We start from the raw sequence: 22,144 nt of genomic DNA on the forward strand, positions 1-22,144 counted from the left end.
GCCCTGCAACACCCACAGAGGACGCCAACACCCAGCAGTGATGCCCAGCCCAGCCCTGCCCTCACACGTGTGCTTCCCTCCTGCAGGTGGGTGAGAAGATGTAGCGGCGGAGGAGCAGCACCGCAGGGGGACGCGGGGCCGCACCATGTCGAGGAGGGGCAGCAGCCGTGCCAGGCCTGACGCCTTGGCTGCCCTGCAGGCCGCCAATGAGGAGCTGCGGGCCAAGCTCACCGACATCCAGATCGAGCTCCAGCAGGAGAAGAGTAAGGTGTGCATCCTTCCCTCTCTGCTCCTTCCACCCCTCGCAGCCCTCCGCCTGCTGCCCCGCGCACAGCCAGCTCGTACATGCCTTGGGAAACACACGGCTGCAGCAGCAGGGATTGACCCACTGTGTGAAGCGAGGCAGCCCCTTCCCATCGTGCTCTGAAGTGGTTCCCCCCATGCTACAGCACAAGGCACCCTGCTTCCAAACCAGAGCCACGGCCCCACGGCAGAGATACAGCCCTGCAGTGCTGGCCTGGTGATCCGCCAGGAAACAGCCCCAGGAGAGACACGCATTGCCCTGCGTGCACAGAATTATGTGCTCCATTAATCTGCAGCATAATTTGACATTGTAGACTATGATTCTAGTTTTTAAGGAAGTTTGCAAAGCCAACACACACACACATACATTTTAATAGAACAGCAACCAATAATTTTGCGGTGAAGCAGAGTTTGCAGCTTTAAGACCAAGGACACTGCTTTCCTTCCCACTGCCATCCCTTTTTAATACAAGGGTTCCCATCATAGCTTCTATTGAGTTCCTGCTACAGTTTTAAATTGAAATCTCATTTGACCCCTCTGTGGTTGGGTACATTTGGTTATTTGCAATGCATAATTAATCACTGAAAAAGCATCTGATAAAATGCTGCCATTCGGGGCTCCACAGCAGCTGCCAACAGGCTTTCTGTACCTCACTGCATGTGCAGACAGCTCCATTCAGGTCTGCGCCTGAGCAGCCCCAGGGGATGTGGCAGGAGGGCTTCTGCAGAGACCCGCACAGAAAGTAAAGGGCCCAGACTTCTCTGGAAGGTGCTGGCTAATTCTTAGATGTGTATTAAACATAATCCTGTTCATAGCTTGTATCACAGACATGTTAGTCTAGTTTCTGAGCAGAAATTTATTACACTTACATGTTAGCTGATGCTTCCAGGGCACTAAATCAGGCAAATTAAAGCCTCTGAGACTGCAAGGGATTATTAAAATATACAGATATTACCACTTAGGCTGACTTCTTGACAAAGAAAAGTCTTTTCTACAGAGCTGTCAGGATTCCTTTCCCTCTATTCACAAATTACTTTCTCCCAGTTCTCTGTAATGTCGCAGCTCTTCCTTTGCAGCTGCAGTGTCTGGTTCTGTAGAGTGCTCTCATTTGGGAGACAGACCCAGGCATATTCTTAGCAGGGAAACCTTATTGTGTCACCATAGGAAGACAAAGTCAGCTTCACTAAAAAGAATTGGCCTGACCTTTTTTTCCCGGTAAGTAATTATAATGTACTGAATATTCGCTTCCTAATCCTGGCATTTAAATATATGCACAGACTGATCTGATGATAAACAACTCGGAGCAGAAAAGAGCAAATGCAATCGCACTCCCTTCCCCTGAGCAAACCCGCTCAAAGGAGATGGTCACTTATGCAAGCACCACAAATGCTGCAGCAGATGCACGCTGGGAATACACCACAGTGCACTGCCTGCCACTGTGCCACACCTGCTGCCACTGAGGTGGATATTTTCCCTTATGACACGAGGCACACTGGTACCCCAGAGCACCACTGGCGGCTGCTGCCAGCAATACCAGCTCTCCTGATGCGTGTGCAAGTGTAACCCTCCATGTACACAGCTATATTCACTGCTACAACGGTCAGAATTAAAGGAAAGGACCTTTAACTTTGTGCCTCATTGAAGTGCAGTGGCTCATAGCCACAGCACACAGAGGACCAGTTGTATTTGAAGGGTTTGATCCATCGCCACCGCCAGTTTTGATTATGTGGAGCTACATTGGCTCTGTTAGCTACAAGGGGAACATTGGTGCTTCTGGGGGAGGGGACGGATCCCATTAGGGCTGTGACAGAGGTGTTTCTGGTGTGCCTGGAACCACATACAGCCCTGAGACCCCTGGCTGCACTGCGGGGCAGCTGTGCTCCCAAGGGCCCCATCAGAGCCCCAAACCCAGAGTCCAGCAGCACTGTGGCTGTGCAGCATGAAGAGCCTTTCCCACAAATCCTAAAGGCCTTTTCCCGAGGAAATGCTGTTGCACAGGGTTTTGTACTGTGCACTTTGTTCAAATGAAATGTCTCAAGAGAGGAAATTTCTCTTTTTGAAGTGTACAGCACAAAAGCAGGGGGAGAGGTGAGGTCTGCTGAGGGATGGGTGTGATGCCAGAGCAGCCGAGGCAGTGCCATTGGTACCCAAAAGCTCTTCTGAAAACGGTTCATAAAGCACCTGAGATGAAGCACATTTGTACTTCGGCATCAGTAGCACCAACTCACCAGGCTGGCTTTGTCTGCCAGGCACAGACACACAGCAGTAGGGTCTGATGCATTAATTTGATCCACGTCTGTCCTAGATTGCCTCGGGATTTCTGGAAATCATTTTGTTCGTAAAAGTGCTGCTCTTGTTTGGTTTCCCTGCAGGTCAGCAAGTTGGAGAGGGAGAAGAATCAGGAGGTGAAGCAAATCAAAGAGCACGAGCAGCACAAGAGTACAGTGGTGGTCACAGAGCTCAAAGTCAAACTTCACGAGGAGAAAATGAAGGAGCTCCAAGCTGTTCGGGAAGCTCTCCTGAGACAGCACGAGGCCGAACTGCTCAGAGTAATAAAAATCAAAGATAACGAAATCCAGAGACTCCAGGCCCTGCTGACTGCTGTGCGCGACGGGGCTCCCGACAAGGTGAAAACCGTGCTGCTCACAGAGGCCAAGGAGGAGGCCAAAAGGGGCTTTGAGGTGGAGAAAATAAAAATGCAGCAGGAAATTTCGGAACTTAAGGGGGCAAAGAAACAGGTGGAGGAGGCTCTGACGATGGTCATCCAGGCGGACAAAATCAAAGCCGCGGAGATAAGGAGCGTGTATCACCTGCACCAAGAGGAAATCACCAGAATTAAGAGGGAGTGCGAGAGAGAAATTCGCAGGCTGGTATGTGTTGCCCTCTGTATCTGTGTTCTTACTCATGCTTCTGTTACTGGTAGCAATTCCATGGAAGCGCTGGGCTGCATTAAATGCGTGAGGATAGGCCACCAAACCTCTGCAGCTTATTCCAGATCCGTTTTCTGACTGCTAATATTGATGTCAAAATGTCTTGTTTTAAACCTGCTATGGGATGTTCTTGTATGGAGCTTCTTTTTACCTCTGCCAGTGCTTATTGGTACAAGTCACGTTTCAGATGTGAGGAACGGGCCTTTGGCTGCCAGCTGTGCTAGGGGAACCTCAAAAAACAGTCATGCTTTTGGACTACAGCAGTCTTTCATCCCTTTCCCCCCTCTCTTTCCCCACCCTTTGCTCCTCTCTGACCAACTTCCACCCCTCCCCTTCCCTTTCCACAACCAGCTGTATGCAATTCCAAAATGCTGTTTTCTCTGCATCCCACAGTCCTGAGCCCTACAGCCTGGAGGTGATGACCCCACCACTCTGCAGGTGTTCAGGAGGAGTTTTCCCTTCTGTGTCCCCCCTCAGTGGCTTTCCCCCAGGACAGACAGTGACAGTCCCTCTCTGTGGCTCTATCTGAGCCTTGCTGCATCCGTGTGCATCAATCATCTCATCAAACCATTTGAGTCTCAGCTACAACAGTTTGGATCTCAAAGGCTACACACCAGCAGCTTCAGAATATAAATCCAATGGACTTTGGAGCTAGTTGGGGGTGTTAGAATGTGTCGCTTGAAAGAACAACAGGACAATTCCCCATGGAAGGGAAGTCTTTGCAAGCAAACCTGGTAGCCACCTCCACTTTCTGGAGTTTGGAACAGTTCCTGGCAGCTGGCCACTTGCCGTGCCATTCCCCCACAGCCTCTGATCTGCAGGACTGTCTCTCTTAACCTTGCTACCATTCCCAAGAACGCGGGAACAAATTTAACGCCCATACTCCCATGATGTGTATTTTGGGTTTTCTTTCAGTATTTATTTGATGCTACCATCTGTTGGGGTTTGCCATGTTTTTAAAGGCATGCAGTGTCTCAGGATAAACTCATAAATGCCTCTTCTAACCCATTCTCACTTGACTATTAAGAAAGCTAAATCAAAGCCAACTAAACGGGCACCAGCAAAACAACGGCCCCATGTGAAGGCAAGGCACTGTGGTCTCTCCATTGAACGCCCTGCAGCACTGCTCGCCCTGTACTCAGCCACCCACCCTTCACATTCACATTGCTTCTTCCCCTCATATATTATTTTCTTTTTAAGAAGAGGATGTTAAAATAATTTATAACCAACTGATCTGTCAATGCTCTTCAAATATCCTGCAGTGTAAGTAATTCTTCTCTAAACATACACGGCTGGATGCATTGATTTAATACATCACAGTGAAAGGATGGCTAATGTACATCCTAAATAAACTTAAGGCATTACAATAAAATCCATGCTAATGGCCTCTAATGTAGGAGTTATAAAATAAGTATGTTCTTAGTTATAAGGAATAGAGTGATTGAATGCCATGTTTTCTAAATTGCCTTTGAAAATCAAACTTTTTTTATTCCTGCTTCAATGAATCAGATTATCTGACGGTACTAATTAAATTACACGATGCCATCGTTTTACCAGGCCCTAAGTGCTTCCTGAACGACATTAAGCACTCTCTGTTCCGTTGACTTGGCCGCAATTGGTTTCAATGGAGCCACTGGCACCTTGCAGGGGAGGGCCGTGATGTTCCAAGCTGATGTGGTTCTCCATGGAAAACTCAGTTCTTTATGAAAGGGAAGCACTTCTCAAAACCCTCAAACTGTTACTGAAAGCCAGTTCTCCTGGCTCAGATGCTTCCGAGATGTTAATGTAAAAGACAGGATTCATATTGCAGACAGTAACAAGTCCGTATGGCAATGTCCCTTCCGGAGAATTTCTGGTTTTAGTAAACTTCTCTTCAAATTTGAATTTGTACATTTCAAAACAATGTACAATGGCAGACATATTAATTTAGATGCATCCATATGGCCTCCATCTGATGCCACCCCACTCAGGAATACAGGTGCTTTACAGGGCTGGATCTGACCCAGCCCATCACCATCCATAGAAGCATAGAATGGCCTGGGTTGCAAAGGACCACAATGCTCATGCAGTTCCAACTCCCTGCTATGTGCAGGGCCACCAACCAGCAGCCCAGGCTGCCCAGAGCCGCATCCAGCCTGGCCCTGAATGCCTGCAGGGATGGGGCATCCACAGCCTCCTTGGGCAACCTGTTCAGTGTCCATGTGAGATCAGGGGCATTGCTGGACATGCTGCATTCCCTGCGCATGTCACATACATTTGGCTTGGTGAGGTGCAGCTGGAGTTCAGTCAGTCTGCAGACAGAATCTTTCTCTGGCCAGTGTTGTCCCTCCGCATTCCCTACCTGCTGGCTGTCCCCTTGCACCCCCTAGCTGCTGCCTGGGACACAATGCGGGCAGGGAGGTTGTTGGGGAATGGCTCTGCTGCAAAGGGCTGCTCTCACTGACATCTCAGCTGCTGCCCATGGAGGGCTGCCTTTCTTTCAGCATGCCTCAAATGCAGGTCTGTGCAGTGTGCAGCTGTGCTCCCGCTGGGGTCTGCAGAATTTGCAACGCCCCAAGAACATCACGGGTAGAAATTTCCCAAGCAGGGAAACCTACATGTAGGTTTTAAAATCATTGTGGAAACAATACATTTTAAAAGAGCCACAAGGTTTAAGACCAGCTAAATGTGAAACCATGCTAGGAACTGCACTGGAGAGCACAAGGAAAGAACACACTGTACTTTGCAAGTAATTAGCTTTGCATAACTGCTATCAGCTGTGCTCATGGCTGGCACTGCTGCCGGGAGCTCATCTTATCCTCCTTTTAAAGTCTGTAATGCAAGGAAGAAGTGTGCTGGATAATAACTGTAGTGAAATGCTTCCTTCCTTTGGTACTGCTTCCACACCATTTCACTTCAATAGTGAAATGGCAGCATCGAATTCTTTTATGTGTTTCATGAATGTGAACTTCATCCTAAGAAAGGAAATGTGACCACAACGTGACCTTCCTCAGCTGTTCACCACATGCTCTTATAGTCTTTTTCTGGAAGATAAACCGCTGCTGAAACACTGTTACAAATCCTCTGCATTTTCTGCTGTTTCTTTATTCCTTTTAAAGTGCTGTTTGTGTGGTACCATGACTTTGTTTTTACAAAAATAGAGATAACCACCAACATTCTGCCTGTTTTAAGCAAATAATCATTTGATGGTGCATTATCTTTTCCTTTATGGGTCCATATTGATCTCTATCGATCTCTTTGCCCAGTGAGGCTGTGGATGTCCCCCCAGAAGGCCAGGCTGATGGGGCTGTGAGCAGCCTGGTCTAGAGGGAGGTGTCCCTGCATACAGCACGGGGCTGGAACTACATGATCTTTAGGGCCCCTTCCAACCCAAACCAGCCTATGATTCCATGATTCTAACTATTTAGACATTTAGCAGAAGGACCTCTATAGACATATCTGAGTCACAGTTAGCTGATCATTGCCTTAATGGGAATTCCTGATAGCACCCGTACTAAAATGCAGCTGAATGGCTCCTGTTTGCACCATTTTACAAAGAGGAGCTGCACTTGTTCCTGGGGGTGGCTTCTGAGGGATTGAGGGACAACTTCCTTGGAGAGGTCTGTCCATATGCTGTGCCATTCTTTTCCAGGTCTTCACATTGTTTTCCAGGTTACAGACAAAACGATCACAAAGCGATATCACATCCAGTATCCAATCCATGTATCAAATCCAGTCCTCACACGGCAAAACGTTCTTGTTTGAGCAGGCCACATTTTAAAACTGTCCCTTGAAACTGAATGTGTCGAGGTGCAGAACTGCTTCAAACCTTGCACGTCCAGGATGCACGTGTTGTGCCTGGAGAAGCCAACAGACGCTTTAGGGGATGTGCTTTAGCAGTCTCTCACTTCCCACATCCACTCCCTGTAAGCACATCTGGCCACCCAGAGGTGTGTGCATGTAATTAATGCTTCACATTCACGCGTTATGTGCATGAGCACAATGCAGCTGCGAAGAGCCTGAGGTCGTGCTGCAGCACTGCACGCATCTGCAGGCAGGCAAATGCCCCAGGCAGTGCACAACCACCTGTCCTTGGGCAGCCATGGCCCCGTCCTGCCTGCACTGCCCCGAGGAGCCCCAGGGCTGCCCTGCTGTGGAGATCATTAAGGAAATCACTCACATGGGAAACTGTTGGAAAGAAAGATCCTTTTGAGCATTGAAAATGATCAATTTTTAACTTCTTTCCCTTAAAGGTAATTATGAATCCTTTTTTTTTCTTTTTTTTTTAATTCCTTTTACTTTTGTTGTTCACTGAAGTGATGAGGGGTTGTTCTGAAGTGGTACTGAGACTGCGGGTTGTCTCCTAATTGCTTTAATGAAAAACCTCCGAAAAGTTGGGATGGTCTCCAGGAGCTGTCAGTTGGCCACACGTGCACGCACGGTGCTCATGAGTTACTGAAGCAATGCTGGGTTTGTTTGCTGTCCATTATTCCTTGCTGTTGTGTTTGCAAGAGGAGGGTTTATCTTCATGTCCAGGGGTTGGCTCGATGGCAATGGTTGGGCTGTAGGGTGCTACGGACGGCCGAGCTGCTGCATGTGTGTGTGATTGTGTTCTGTTCTCCTTATAGATGGAGGAGATTAAGTTTAAAGACAGAGCAGTCTACGTGCTGGAAAGAGAGTTAGGGGTTCAAGCCGGGCATGCCCAGAGACTGCAGCTCCAAAAGGAGGCTTTAGATGAACAACTGTCCCAGATCAAAGAGTCTGACCGGCACCTGGGCAGCCCCAAGCGGGAACTTCCTTATGCAAGTGGTGCAGGAGACGCTTCAGATCATTCGGGAAGCCCCGTAAGCACTTTCACGTGGTTTCACCTAAACAAACGAACGAGCAGAATGACCAAATGACACCAAATGACAGAATCTTGATGAGTGCACTGTGAGCAACAGCTTTCCCATAGTAACCCCGGGGAAACGGAGAGGCATTAATCTCTCGTTCATTAGCTGAATGTTTAGCATTTCAAATTGAACCAAACTATGGGAGAGCTTTTGCTTGTTTGCCGTTTTGTTTTCTGGTTTCCTTTGTTTGTTTTTGATGCCAGGGTGAAAATTTTCCTCTCTCTCTTCTTTCCTTTCCTTACCATACCATTCTTCTACCACCTGCCTTAATCTGACCGTTTGACACAATTCTTGCCAACAAATGATGCAAATGCTTTTCTAACCAAGTAAAGTATGTGTGCTCGCTGTTGGAACTGCTGACAATGTACTGTGCAAGCAGATGTGCAAGGCTGCCTTACAGAGGGAGGCGGGTGAAGGTGAGCGCTGCACAAGCACTGGGCAGCCCCGCGGTGCCGCACTCCCTGCTCCTTCATCCTCGTGCTGCAATTGCTTTCAGTGGGCTGGAAAGTCAATTAAAAACCTCTTAACCTCTTATTTCCTATCTCTTTTCTACAACACAATGTCCAAAACATTAAATCTTAGTCATCTTTTCACTATTTTTTTTTATTATTGTGACAATAGCACCTTTCTGCTTTTGCCTTGATTTGCTAGTAGCAGAAAGCTTCGGTTAACTAACCTTGTATGTCTCACATTTGCCAGTTTTCTCCATTGCTGATTCTCATCAAGATTTCTTTTGCAACAGCCTTAATTTTCTCAGTAGAAGTGTAAATAGTCACACATGAGCAAAGCGATCTATTTTGTTCTTTATCCCAAGCCTCTCCTGCACCTGTTGAATGAGGAATCATAGACCTCCTGAAAGTGCCACCAGGACTGAGAACACTAATTTGCTTCTTTTGATTTGTGCTCAATTTCTGCCAAACATCAGCATGAGTACCAGAGGAGGAAAAAAATAGCACGTCACGCCTGTAAATAGATGTAACTTTTCTCTGATTCTGAATGAGAACACCTACCTGTATTTCTCTTCATTTATCAATTGATTTAAGCATTTTCACTCAGATAAAGTGCTGCCCCATTTGCTTTACGAGTGACCCTACAGAACCCAATAAGGGCCACAGCTTTATGGAAGAGAGCTGATGCAATGGTATAATTGCATGGATTTTCCCCATTTGTATGTCGGTACTTCTGATACCATCTTCTTATAACAAAGTCCTCGCAGTGGGTGACGTGTCTGAAACACTCAGTTCAACAGTGGCATACATCGGAAACACTGCCTTGTTTTTTCATATTTTCTTTTACATTTCCAAGTTTAGCATTTGTCACCTTGTATTTGCATATACATACTTTGCATTTGCATACTTTGTTCCATTTTCACTCTTGCCTTTCCATCGGTCCCATCTTGCAGCTCTCAGCAGTCAGTTCCACTCAGGCGTACCTTACACTCTTCCATCCGATAGTACTGAAATATTTGGATTTGGGATAAGAACGAGGCTGAGCTTTGAGTAGCACTGATGTTCCCCGTGCACTTAGGAGCAGTTATTTGCAGTTGATCTTTGTTTTAGGAACAGCAGTTGGATGAAAAGGATGCCCGGCGCTTCCAACTGAAAATCGCCGAGCTGAGCGCCATCATCAGGAAGCTGGAGGACCGTAATGCGCTGCTGTCGGAGGAGAGGAACGAGCTGGTGAGCAGCAGGGATGGGCTCTGGGGTGGCACAGCACATTGATCGCACCGAGTCGTGTGTATGAAACAATGCCTTTTTAAAGAAGGAATTGGCAAGAATCATCACATGCCCTGCGAAGATAGGCTGAGGGAGCTGGGCTTGTTCAGCATGGGGAAGAGAAGGTGCAGGGTGACCTCATTGCAGCCTGTCAGTACCTAAATGGAGCCTCCAAACAGGAGGGGAGTCAACTCTTTCAAAGGGTGGATAACAGCAGGACAAGGGGAAATGATTCAAAGTGGAAGGAGAGAAAATTTAGATTGGATGTCAGGGGGAAGTTCTTTACTATGAGAGTGGTGAGGTGCTGGAACAGCTGCCCAGAGAGGCTGTGGATGCCCCGTCCATCCCTGGAGGTGTTCAAGGCCAGGTGGGATGGGGCCCTGGGCAGCCTGGGCTGGTATGAAATGTAGAGGCTGGTGGCCCTGCCTGCCGCAGAGAGGTTGGAGCTCCATGATCCTTGAGGTCCCTTCCAACCCGGGCCATTCTGTAATTCGGTGACTCTGTGATGATAATTATTGTCAATAAATACATTCCCCACATGGTATATTTGTTGCACACCTCACAAGCGAGGAACGATCTGCTTCCCAACGGGCTATACCAAGAGTTTCCTGATATATTCTGCTATGTATTAGGAGAAAATGCTGCTGCTATGGCAGCTAAAGAAAATGATTGATTTATTTGATAAAACATAATTGTTCCTGAGATGCCAATTCTCTCCTAATTTTTCAGTTAAAGCGCCTCAGAGAAGCTGAAAGTCAGTACAAGCCCATCCTGGACAAAAACAAACGGCTCAGCAGGAAGAACGAGGAGCTGTCACACGCCTTGCGGCGCATGGAAAATAAACTGAAGTTTGTAACACAGGAAAACATAGCAATGGTGAGTCTGGGAGTGAGCCCAGCCCAGAACTGGCATCCATGCCCACAGGGCAGCACAGCAGCAGCACTACAGCGTGGGAGGTGGTTGGGAACCCCTTCTCCTTTCTGCTGTTTGCTGTGATGCTCTGAGTGGTTTGTGGCTTCAGCTTACTTTGTTTTATATAACATGCTTTGTTTTGGCCCGAAAGAATGGTAGATCTGAAGAAAAGGAACTGTGTGAGCTCTGTGGATGCTGATCAAACAGCTGCTCAGTCACGGAGCGCTGTTACAATGCAAACACAAGGCAGTTTGCTGCAGCTTTGGCTTTTGTACCAGAGACACCCCATCACCCCAAGGGAGCCTACACCTGCCATGCTCTCCCTTCCCCTCCAGCATTACCTCCAGCACTGCTGGTAGCCATGAGCAACAACTGTCAGTGGTGACACCCACAGGTGACACTCACAGATGTCATCACCACGGGGCCAACCTCAGCCCCTCATCACCCCAGAGCACAGCAGCCCGGGCCGCTGCAGGTGGACACAAGTGCACAACACAGCAGGCAGTGCTGGTGGCCACAGCCCCCTGAGTGCCTCCTCTGGCAGCAGAACAGCCTGGGATGTGGGCAGAACCACAGAACTGAGGGGCAGCTGCGAGCACAGCTGCTAGATGAGTGCATTAATAGGTGGGAATGGGAAAGGCTGGATGCAGCTCTTCAGCAAAGCCTCTGGATCGTTTCCTCCTTTGCCATATGGGTTTCTTTCAGAGGCAAAGAGCAGGAGCAATGCGGAGACCGAGCTCCTTAAATGACCTCGACCACAGCCAGGAAGAAAGAGAAGTGGATATCCTGAGACTACAAATCATCGAACAGCAGAACATCATTGATGAGCTCTCCAAGGTAAGATGGAACAGTGCCACACTGACACGAGGCCATCTGAGGACGCATACGAAGGAAGGGAAGCCCAAGGGAGGGCGCGTTTGGGGTGCTGTCTTTGAGCGGGCACAGCAGCAATGGGAGCACTGCTGGTGTCTGTGAGATGAGCAGTCACTGACCTGCATTGGGGTTATCTGTGGTTCGGCATCTGGGCAGAATCCTTCCATCCCATGTGGTGCTTGCACAGCACAACCACTGCAGTGCTCCCAGCGCACACACCAGTGGCCAAATCCTGCACCAGCAAAGCAAACTGCCCGGGCTCCTTCAGCCAGAGCAGCACCAGGACTGAGAGCAGCTGCTGTATAAGCAGGGGACATTCTGCAGCACCGTGCTTTGGTTTTCTCTTCTTTGTTAACTTGTGCTCAGTCTTTGAGAAGAGCAGATGAAAGTGTTTCGCATACTGTGATCAGACCATTCCTCAAGAAAAGTGTTTGTTTTACTTGTGGGCTGTTCTTTTTATACACTCTTCCTGAAGTTATTTCATTCTTTTTTCTGTTAGACCCTGGAAACTGCTGGCTACGTGAAGAGTGTCATGGTACGTGTGGCACCAACTTTACCCTCGTCTTTTTGCATACTTTGAATTGCAGTTCATGAAAAGCACACAAGGGACAGCATTTATTGTCACTTTCCTCTTTGGACAGCAAAGTAACTCGGTGTCTGTCCCAGTGCCTTTACCACTGAAGGCCCTATTAGCAGTTGTTCTTTGGACAACAGTGCAGTGCCAGTGCGGAGCAGAGCTCTGCTGGGAGAGGAAAGCTTTCCCCTGTGCCAGGGGCATCACAAAAGGCAGCAGGGCCAGCTTGTCCCAACGGCACAGCACGTGGTGCCTATCTATGGGACAGCTCTGCCACATCACAGTGGTGTTTTCAGGCAGACATCCCAGCCCTGCCTTACCGTACCCAAAGCAGCTCCCCAGCTGGGCCCTGCACAGCTCATCCCTTTGCTGCTGGTGGTGAAGATTTAATTAAGTTTAGCCACCAGTGTGTACCACAAAGGTGTGCCTTTTTGCTTTCCATTGCTAAGTGTGCAGCAAAGCTTATGTTGCCAAGCAAAAAACAAGCGTTTGATTTTCTCTGTCACTGTGGATAATGCAGGAGGGGCACACTGTTGGTGTCCCAGCATCAGCACACCCTCCAGCAAAGGGCTGAGGTGGGGCGGTGGGAGAGCATCCTTGTAGGGATTCACTGGCTCTTCAGCTCCGGAGTTTGCCTGGATGTGCCATCCAGAATAATAATAATAAAATAATCAGCACAATAAAAAATTAATAGCACTCTGTGAAGAGAGTCATAATTACCAGCAAAGAGAAAAATTGGCTGGCAGCAGTACAGGCTCAGCCCCTTCATCAGAGTCACTGAGAGCTGCACATCCTTGGGGAACGCAGGCGGGTTTGGCTTGGGCTTGTTGTTAATGTTGTTGGCTTTTTGATGTGCTTATTGCAAACAGCCTCAGAATTCTGTGTGGTTTGGGCAATGACATGCATGCACGGCACAGAGCAGCCAGAGGGCTGGGCTCTGTTTTTGTCCCAAGGCAGAACCTCACTGCATGGAGCTGCAGGATGGAGCAGGGTGCAGAGCGGTGTCTGTGCTGTCCTGCTTTTGTTTGGCTATTTGGGTTTTCATGACCATGAAAAGCATTTGACAGCTGTTTGCTGCAAACTCAGAAGACATTGGAACAAAATTAAAACCCGTCCTGCACTGCCATCACCACTCTTTGGTTGCCTCGTGACTATGAACACTGTTGTGGTTAACTTCATTAACAGCTCTGTATCTGGCTCTTTCAGGAACGTGATAAGCTGTTAAGGTATAGGAAGCAAAGAAAAAAAATGACAAGAATTCCTAAGGTAAAAGCAAAAAGCAAAAAAACAATGTTGGTTTGTGCTGGGCACGGTGGGCACAGCGGCTGTGAGGGCCGGGGGAGGAGCGGGGTCTGAGTGCAGGACACACGGCAGGCTGCCCGGATGGCACAGCCTGGGGGCAGGGCTGGGGGTGTTGTCCCCCAGGGTGTGTGCACACAAACCCCACAGGCTGCGGGGTACGGGGAGGATCCCTACAGCCCTGCCCAAGCCAGGCCCAGCGGCTGAGCGTGGGGACACTCTGACACCTCTCTCTGGCCAGAAGCCGGTGGTGGAGACGTTTTTCGGCTATGATGAAGAAGGCTCCTTGGAGTCTGATGGTTCCTCTATCTCGTATCAAACGGATCGGACGGACCAGACCCCGTGCACCCCTGATGATGACCTGGAAGAGGTATTCGTATTCTCGGTTCTCCTCTGCCATCCGGAGCTTGGCACGAGTGCAGCCGTCAGCAGCATGATGGTGCTGCCCTGGTTCTGCAGCCAGCACGGTGCTGGGGAAGAGCTGGCTCCCTGCAGTGCTCCGAGGATGTGGCTTTTCTGGGGCTCTGGGTGTGTGTAATGACAGGAGGGGATTGTTTCCAGCACTGCGCACCGCTTCCCTACAGATGCACTCCCTGGTGTATGCCAGCCCTGATAGCTGCTCCTTGGCTTAACGAGAGCCTTATAATAAGCACAGCTTCCTAACAGGGACAGCGGCCATTGCAGGCTATGATAGCTGCAGTTTCTCTTCTGTCACGTCGTCTGTTTCACAGGTTGCAATCAGGCCTCTTGGTTATGAAAGGGAACCTAAACCATTCATATTTCTATCCTAAAAGATACACGAGTGGCTGCCAGGTGTGAGCTGCACTGCAGGAGGCTGGATCTATTTTTTGGAGCCTATTTATTTTTCACTCTTCTGTTGCCACCTTCCCCTGTGCAGACAGCTCTGAGTTCCTGCATGCACCCGCGGTGTCATTGCATCTCATGTAGAGTGAAATACTGCGGTCAGCCTGACACGGAAGCACACAGTGCTGGATGTGGTAAGGAGGGGAAAGGAGCCGAAAGGTGCCCTTCCTGCTGATGTCACCATTTCTGCAATTGTTATCTCCAGATTCCTGTTTTAATAATTGAGGTGTCAGGCGTGGGTCAGTCTGCAGACTGGAAACCTATTGGTGGTGCAAGAAGGCTGTGGTTACACCCTTAAATGTGATGGCTTTGCCTGGTAAAGTAAGATAGGGTCAACCCTATGGTGTGTGACTCAGATGGAAGTTTTTATCTTCTCAAAGAGGGGGAAATTCTCTCTACTGCTATTGCATTCCAATAGTAGTAACTTCAGCACTTGTAGAGAAAGCAATTACCCACTCATTTTTTTTCTATTTTAACTTTTTATCTCACACTGCAGAATAAAAACAATGAGCAGCTGGCACAAATCAGGTTTGTTTGAACAATTTCAGGGCATGGCCAAAGAAGAGACAGAGCTGCGGTTCCGGCAGCTGACGATGGAGTACCAGGCTCTGCAGCGCGCATACGCCCTATTGCAGGAACAGGTCGGAGGAACATTGGATGCAGAGCGAGAAGTTAAGGTCTAAATGGCTTATATTACATGCACTAAAGGGCTGTTGTTGTGTGCACCGTGCTCATTGTACCTCGTCGCACTGCAGGGTGTCAGCTGCCCTCCATCGCCCGGCTGGGCTGCAGGAGTGGGGGTCCCAACTCCAGGCGCACAGTGGGGGGTCCCATGGGGAGGTCCCATCCCCACCCTATCCCCCTCCCTCCTGCCCAGCCCACTGCAGCCCACACTGCTTGCTGAGGCAGCCACAGTGAATGTGTTCTGCTGTTTTCACCTCCTGATCAGATTAAGAGAAATGCAGCCAGATTTTTTTGTGTGGGAAATCCTTAAAATTAAGCTCTCTTTCAATAAAAATCCACTATGGGTGACCTTAAATACATAATGCCTGTTATTCAATTCCCCTGGATTCAGATTATGTGATTCTTCATAACACAGGTTGTAGCCCCAAAATTCACGTTCTCAGTGAGGTTTCCAAGTGCCCTGCGCAGCTCTGCCTGTCTGCCTGGCTCACACAGCCACGCGGCTCCACCGCCTCGAGTGGCATTTCCTTATCAGATGTAAGACATTCTGGTCATGAGGAATCTGCTCTACAAGTGCAACAAGGACACAGTGTGTGATGTAGCTGCTGGGGCACAGAGTGCAAGGGAGAACACAGCCAGTAAGGGATAAGCTCTGCTTTCAGCTGCATTACCTGCTGGTGTCACCCACCTCGTTCTGGGGCACGGAGGACTGCCAGCTGCACCTACCGTGGTCAGCTGTAAGAAGCCGTGTGTCTTTTCCCATGGCAGTACCTCCCCACCGGGATGCTGTTTATCTGAAATCTTAACGTTGTCATGCCATCCTGTGGGCTTCGTTTTACAATGAATGACCAATGCTGCGTGCTTAGCCCTAAATTTACCCTCCTGTAGAGCTTTTTAAATGATCTGTTAAAAGGATTTGATGTTTTACGCATTTTCCATATCTGTGTTAGCTTTCAGCTCTGAGAGAAAGTTGTATTTACTTATTTATTTCTATGGTGTTTTTCCCTCCTCTCCTACAGACACGTGAGCAGCTCCAAGCAGAGATACACCGATCTCAGGCTCAGATAGAGGACCTGGAAAAGGCCCTGGCGGAGCAGGGGCAGGTAATGCCCCCCAGCCCCCCCCATCCCGGGGGCAGCCGCAGTGTGGGGTGGGCAGGGGGAGCATGAGGGAGGGATGGCCATTCTCCGATGAAATGTTTGGTTTGCGTGCATTACAGTAAGCTTTCATCACCAGCTTTCCTTGTAGCTCTGTAACAGTTTGCTTTGTTGAGGGAGGGATAAGATGGGGAAGCTGTCAGAGCTGGGGATGGGAGGGAGTGCCCGGTGCAGGCTGCTGGCGGCCTTCCCCATGTCCACAAACCTGCCTTGCATCCAGTGTGACCAAAGTTTAGCAGGAACTGGATAGCTGGACATAGCCCTGCGAAGGCAAACCTTTTTTTAACCTGAAAGAGTTCTTTTTAGTCATTAGAGTTTTTAATTTCCATTTTTTGATGGACAAGTTGCTCTGTTGCATCATAGGCAATGACAGAGTTGCAGTTTCCTATGCAACACCATTCCTCTCTGTACGTGTGATTTAATGAACCACGTGCTGCTGTGCTTGTGCCAAACACTGCCAGTTTTCACCCATACCGTCAACCATTTGTGTTTCCCAGGACATGAAGTGGATTGAGGAGAAGCAAGCACTGTACAGAAGGAACCAGGAGCTTGTGGAAAAGGTGCCCAGCACCTCTGCTGGTATTATTCAAATAACATCTATTGGTTACGGGACGCAGACAATGGCACTAACGCATATTGCTTTCTTGGACAGATAAAACAAATGGAAGCAGAGGAGGCTCGCCTGAAGCATGACGTGCAGGATGTCAAAGACCAGAACGAGCTGCTGGAGTTCAGGATCCTGGAGCTGGAGGTGAGCTCGTGCTGCAGGGCTGCGCTGCTGCCCCACACGGTGACCACGGCTGGGCCCGTCCCAGTCTGCCGTGTTGCTGTAAGACAAAGCGCTCAGTGAAAGTGCTAAGGAGAAGAAAAGAGCCCCGGGTTATTTTCAGCACAGGCGCTGCGCCCGTGGCAGGGCTGCTCTGCCCGGCTGCTAGGGGCAGTCCTGGTGCACGTAACAGTAACAACAGTGCAGTAATCAGACAATCGCTGTTCTTGCAGGAGAGAGAAAGAAGATCGCCTGCTATCAACTTCCACCACGTTCCCTTCACGGAGGGGAAAAGCCCTCTCCAGGTTTACTGCGAGGCAGAAGGTGTCACAGTAAGGGATCCTCACATCTGGCTCTCCTTTCTCTAAATCAGACCTGACGCTGTTCTGACGCCTGGTTTTCCATTCCTCTCTTGTTAGGACATAGTAGTGGCAGAGCTGATGAAAAAATTGGACATTTTAGGGGATAACGCCGTAAGTGTATGTTCCTTTAATACATTGTGCATGCTTTGGTATGCATTGTCCTTACGTTCAGTGTAGCAAAGCTGCTTGGGTTGCAATGGCCAAAGCTGCCTGCAGTGCTGGCACTGAGCAAGGTGCTACGAGTTCCCCGGCCTGTCAAGGCTTCTGCTGGTTGCCTTCTTACAAGTGCTGCACAGGACCTCGATAGCACAGTACTGCTTCTAAATTGCCAATGAACGATTTAGAAAATGCTTTGACGTTTGGGTTTTCGTGCTTCGTTTCTTTTCTCACCGCTGCTCACACCTGGTTTGTTCTCTGCCTTTGCTTTACATTTCCATTTTAACAGCTGTGTGTTTTAGTTTTGTCTAACACCAAAACCATTAAAATGGGAGCAGGATATCACACAAGTAAAAGCAGCAGTAGGAGAAGCAGCAGCAAACAGTAAGTTTGAAAGTGTTTCACCTGCATCAAGGTGAAGTGATTGTGCACATACACATCTTATGGACACCCACACACGGGTGTAGCAGAGGCACTGCAGCTGCAGGTGGGTGTCCCTGTGCATGGGGCACGTGGCAGTGCCTCTGCTTGGAGCAGTCAGAACAGCGCCTCTCACTGCCCCGCTCAGACCCACCCTCTGCCCCTCCACACAGCCCTGGAGCCAGGAGATAGCGGAGGAATCAGAAGACATTGAAGCAATTAGAGATATTTACTGCTGCTGCAATTAATGATGCTTGTATTGGCAGAAACATGGCAAATCCTAAAATCTTTGGGGTGTGAGGGATAAAGCATACACATCACCCCAAGCATCAGTGAGTGAGGCTGACCCTGGGAAAGGCAGAAAGATAACCCCTATTCATCTGTTAGTGCACGCGGGACTGGAAGCGGTGATGGCAGCTTAGTCCCATGCCCAGGGGTCACCTCCCACCCCTGCTGTTGCAGCCTTGTGCCCGCAATCCCACCTGTTGTGCATGCAAGGAAAAGCCAAGGACCGCATCTCTTCCCTAACAGCACGTCCCACAGAGCTCGCTTTGCTGTGGTGCAGCTGCTTTTATTCCCTGCTGGACAAAAACGAGATCTGGTGTCTGCATCTTCTTTCTTAATGCCAGAGATTTAGAACAACTCCCCACCCGTGTGATCACCACTCAGCGTTAGTAGTTAATGACAGCTGTTCCTACAGCAACACGGTGTTACAATGCTATTCTTATTTGCCTTAGTTTACTGTTGCTTGAATGCATTTAATTTCAGATCTATCTCACACAGCAGTGGCCCAGTGCTGGGTTACCTGCCAGGCGCCGGGACTTGTTGTAATTCTGCTCTGATCTCGTGCAGAACCTGACCAACGAGGAGCAAGTTGTTGTCATACAAGCAAGGACAGTTCTCACATTGGCTGAAAAGGTAACGGCTGCAGAGCCCCACAGTGAGCCCTGGTGCTCAGAACAGCTGCTGGAGGTGCTGGGGATGAGCCAGGGTGTCCACCAAAGGCCATGATTCCCTATGGGGCACGACACCTGAACGGGTTCTTGTTAGAACAAAGAGAACATTTGAGCCATGTGCACAAACTGTCTGTTTAAAAGAGCTATTTAGTTAGGAAAATGTTGGAGGACAAATGGCAAACTTTGAACGAGTGCCTTTTTCCATCACCAATTCTTATAGAAGTGAAGGTGTCACAGTAGGTTCCATCCTTCCCCTGTCAATGGGTGAGGCTAACTGCATGTTCGCAGTGCACGGATGCACTCTGCAGTTCCAGTGAGGGCTGACTGCTGCCTGCAGCTGTGTGCCCCGGCAGCCCCAGCCTCTGCCTCAGCCCTGCTCTCTTTGTGTGCACAGTGGCTCCAGCAGATCGAGGTGACCGAGTCCGCACTGCAGCAGAAGATGCTGGATCTGGAGAACGAAAAGGTATGGGAACGAGGTGGGGGGGAGGGGGTGGGTGGAACTGCATGAAGGCAGGAAAGGCAGGCACAGCACTGATTGCACCTCCCTGTGCACCAGGAGCTGTTCAGCAAGCAGAAGGGCTACCTGGATGAGGAGCTGGACTTCAGGAAGCAGTCCTTGGACCAGGCGCACAAGGTGAGGAGCGGGCAGTGCCAGCGGGGTCCATTTCCCCTCTGTAAGGTGTGTGCTGTGCTGTCTCCAGAAATGCCCTCTGCTTCTGCCACTGCTGCTCATGGAGTGACCCAAGGGCTGCATGGGTGGAATGCTAAGCAAATCCTCTGCACCCTGATCTCATAACGAGCTCCTTAAGGATGGATGGTCCTTGGGTACGTGTGGTCCCTGCAGGATTAGGACCTAAATGTAAAGTCATCAAACTCAAATCTAAATTTAGCAGAGGCTGTAGTTAATGACTGCACTTTTCTTTATAAAACAGAGATTTTAGCCTAGACTTTTTCTTAGATCTTAGATTATGGTCTCTGCCACCAAAATACCTGGAGATATTATGGGACTCTGCACACTTGAGATGAGACTGCTGTTAGGTGAGGTTCACTGCACACACTGATGGATCCTACGCCGTTTCAGCCCTCAGCCATTCTACTTCCTCCAGTTAAAGTACAATATATAGTCAGGAAAGACATAAATGCGTACATTGACCTATAGATTTAGCCTGTTCTTTTGGTTTCCCTTAAATCCCGAGGACAGTTATGCTTCCTGAGGAGCAATGGGTTTATACGCCTCTTTTTTGGAAAGCCATTATCTGCTCGGATGTCAAACCACTTGGCAGAGCTTTCAGTACACTCTCCAGCCCTGCGTGGACGACTTAAGCCTGGTTTGGCAAAATGCTCAGCTTGGTGCTCCTTATCTGCCCCTCAAGCAGAAGGAAGGAGCACAGTGAAGTGAGTCTCAGTAAGTGCAGAACTGGCTGAGGATTATCTGCACTTCCCCACACTCTCAGGCAGCGCAGCGGCTTTCTTCATGAGCACAAATGCGGGCTGAAAGCAGCCAGAAAGCTTTGCTCTTCCCTGCAATTCCAATGGTAAAAGCCATTTTCATTTGTGTAACTCATCCCGCATTCATGTTCCCTTTGTGCTCCCCAAGATGAGCTGCTGCTAATCTCCCCGCAGCCACAGCCAAGCCGATTAGCAGCCGGAACCGCCACGCTTTTCGCAGTTTTCACTCCCTTGGTTGCTGCTGAGGATTTGGTTCCAACAAACGCTTTGTACACAGAGTACAACTGCCCCGAAGGCAGTGAATTTCTCAGCTCTTTCCATTTTATTCACAGCTCAATTTAAGCAGAGAGGTGTAACGGTGTGTAAGCAAGGTGTGGGGCCCAAAGGCGCACCGTGCTCCCAGCAGCGGGGTTTTGTTAGGGCACTTATGGGCAGCCAGCTTGCTGGGGTTACTGCTACAAGTGGAAGGAGGACCTTCTCGTATATCCCACCATCCCTGCAGAGACACAGCAACTACTGCCGCTCTCACCCATGTCTGCAGCTCCAAAGTGTCATTCCTTGTTATTCTTGGAGGTACGAGTGTTGCTCTGTCCTGACTCTGCTAAGCCGTAATAAGAAAACAGCAACAGCCACCTCAGATGGAGTAAATTGCTGGTTTTGAATTCAGCTGAATTACCAGAGCAGACACCTGTGGCAGTTTCAATCAGCCCAGAGGTTCCAACCACACTACTTTGTCTTTTCCCTCTCTCTCCGCGTGGCTGTCTGCCAACTCCAGCAAAGCAGGAGCGGACACCCACCTGTTAGGGTGGCACACTGAGGGACGGGGCCCTCCCAGCAGCCGCACCGCTCACAGCCCTGCAGCTCCCAATGCACTGCCCTGTGCCTGAGCTCTGTGCTGCCCTGGGCAGGACTTAGCACGCCGCCCTCCAGCCCTCCCCTTGTCTCACAGGGGAAGGACGACCCGTTCCCCACAAAACCCTCCCGTGACCCATGACCACGTTAAGCTGACAGCCGTATATATTATTTTTGATTAGCAAATTCTGGAATTAGAAGCCATGCTCTATGATGCCCTGCAGCAAGAAGCTGGAGCCAAAATTTCCGAACTTCTTTCAGAAGAGGAGAAAGAGAAACTGAAGAGTGCAGTAGAGCAGTGGAAGCGCCAGGTGATGAGCGAGCTGCGGGAGAGGGATGCCCAAATCCTGCGCGAGCGCATGGAGCTCGTCCAGCATGCCCAGCAGGTATGTGCCTGCAGTGGGCAGGCAGCACGCAGGGCAGGGGCACGGTGAGATCCGTGCCACCCCTGCAGGGCTGCGCCGGGGGTCCCTGGTGTTGGAGCCAGGTTTGGTTTGCCTCAGAGCATCCTTTGAATTGGCATTCTGGCCTTCATGGGTTTGTCACACGTGGTGCGTGACGCTGCACCAATAGGGGACTCATCTACAGCTTCAAACACGTTTGTTTTTTAGAAGAGGCATATCCCTGAAAATAATACATCTTCTGGGTACGTTTGTGTTTGGTTGGTTAATATATTTTTCTTAAATTTTAAATTGAACAGAGAATTAAAGAGCTAGAAGAAAGAATTGAAGGCCAAAAAAGACAAATAAAAGAGTTAGAGGAAAAGGTAAGGGAACACAGATGAAGCAGCTGATACATGATGTGTGTATGTCCACATTTTCATTCCATCCTTGCTAAGAAAATAATCCTATAAAAACTGATGTTGTGCATAAATTACCTTCTCACAGTTCTCTCCCTGTGCCCAAAGCTCCCACCTGATCTCACACAGAGGCAGCCCCCGTGTGCCCGGCACCGCTCCTCCTACAGCTTCAGTGCTGGACAAACCAGAACTCGAACTGTGC

General features: G+C 49.3%; 1 protein-coding gene across 21 annotated transcripts in view; it reads left to right on the top strand.

The window, feature by feature from the left end:
- Window positions 1–22,144, top strand: part of JAKMIP3 (Janus kinase and microtubule interacting protein 3) — a 58,344-nt gene that overhangs the window by 26,871 nt on the left and 9,329 nt on the right. For 3 of the 21 annotated variants that reach the window (XM_004942364.4, XM_015289014.3, XM_040702824.2), the window contains exons 2-21: window positions 87–268; window positions 2,676–3,173; window positions 7,841–8,056; window positions 9,664–9,783; window positions 10,549–10,695; window positions 11,437–11,568; window positions 12,104–12,139; window positions 13,385–13,444; window positions 13,719–13,847; window positions 14,890–15,018; window positions 16,045–16,128; window positions 16,680–16,742; window positions 16,835–16,933; window positions 17,182–17,280; window positions 17,368–17,427; window positions 18,739–18,804; window positions 19,237–19,305; window positions 19,399–19,476; window positions 21,326–21,529; window positions 21,844–21,909. In XM_004942364.4, the coding sequence (XP_004942421.1) occupies window positions 146–268; window positions 2,676–3,173; window positions 7,841–8,056; window positions 9,664–9,783; window positions 10,549–10,695; window positions 11,437–11,568; window positions 12,104–12,139; window positions 13,385–13,444; window positions 13,719–13,847; window positions 14,890–15,018; window positions 16,045–16,128; window positions 16,680–16,742; window positions 16,835–16,933; window positions 17,182–17,280; window positions 17,368–17,427; window positions 18,739–18,804; window positions 19,237–19,305; window positions 19,399–19,476; window positions 21,326–21,529; window positions 21,844–21,909 (2,478 nt within the window). In that variant the 5' untranslated portion in view covers window positions 87–145. Of the gene's footprint in view, window positions 1–86; window positions 269–2,675; window positions 3,174–7,840; window positions 8,057–9,663; window positions 9,784–10,548; window positions 10,696–11,436; window positions 11,569–12,103; window positions 12,140–13,384; window positions 13,445–13,718; window positions 13,848–14,889; window positions 15,019–16,044; window positions 16,129–16,679; window positions 16,743–16,834; window positions 16,934–17,181; window positions 17,281–17,367; window positions 17,428–18,654; window positions 18,805–19,236; window positions 19,306–19,398; window positions 19,477–21,325; window positions 21,530–21,843; window positions 21,910–22,144 lie in introns of those variants that run through there. The other 18 variants (XM_004942369.4, XM_040702825.2, XM_004942367.4 and 15 more) reach the window with 13 other exon arrangements.

The sequence above is a fragment of the Gallus gallus genome, chromosome 6, assembly GCF_016699485.2.
Source record: "Gallus gallus isolate bGalGal1 chromosome 6, bGalGal1.mat.broiler.GRCg7b, whole genome shotgun sequence".
Classification (NCBI taxonomy): domain Eukaryota; kingdom Metazoa; phylum Chordata; class Aves; order Galliformes; family Phasianidae; genus Gallus; species Gallus gallus.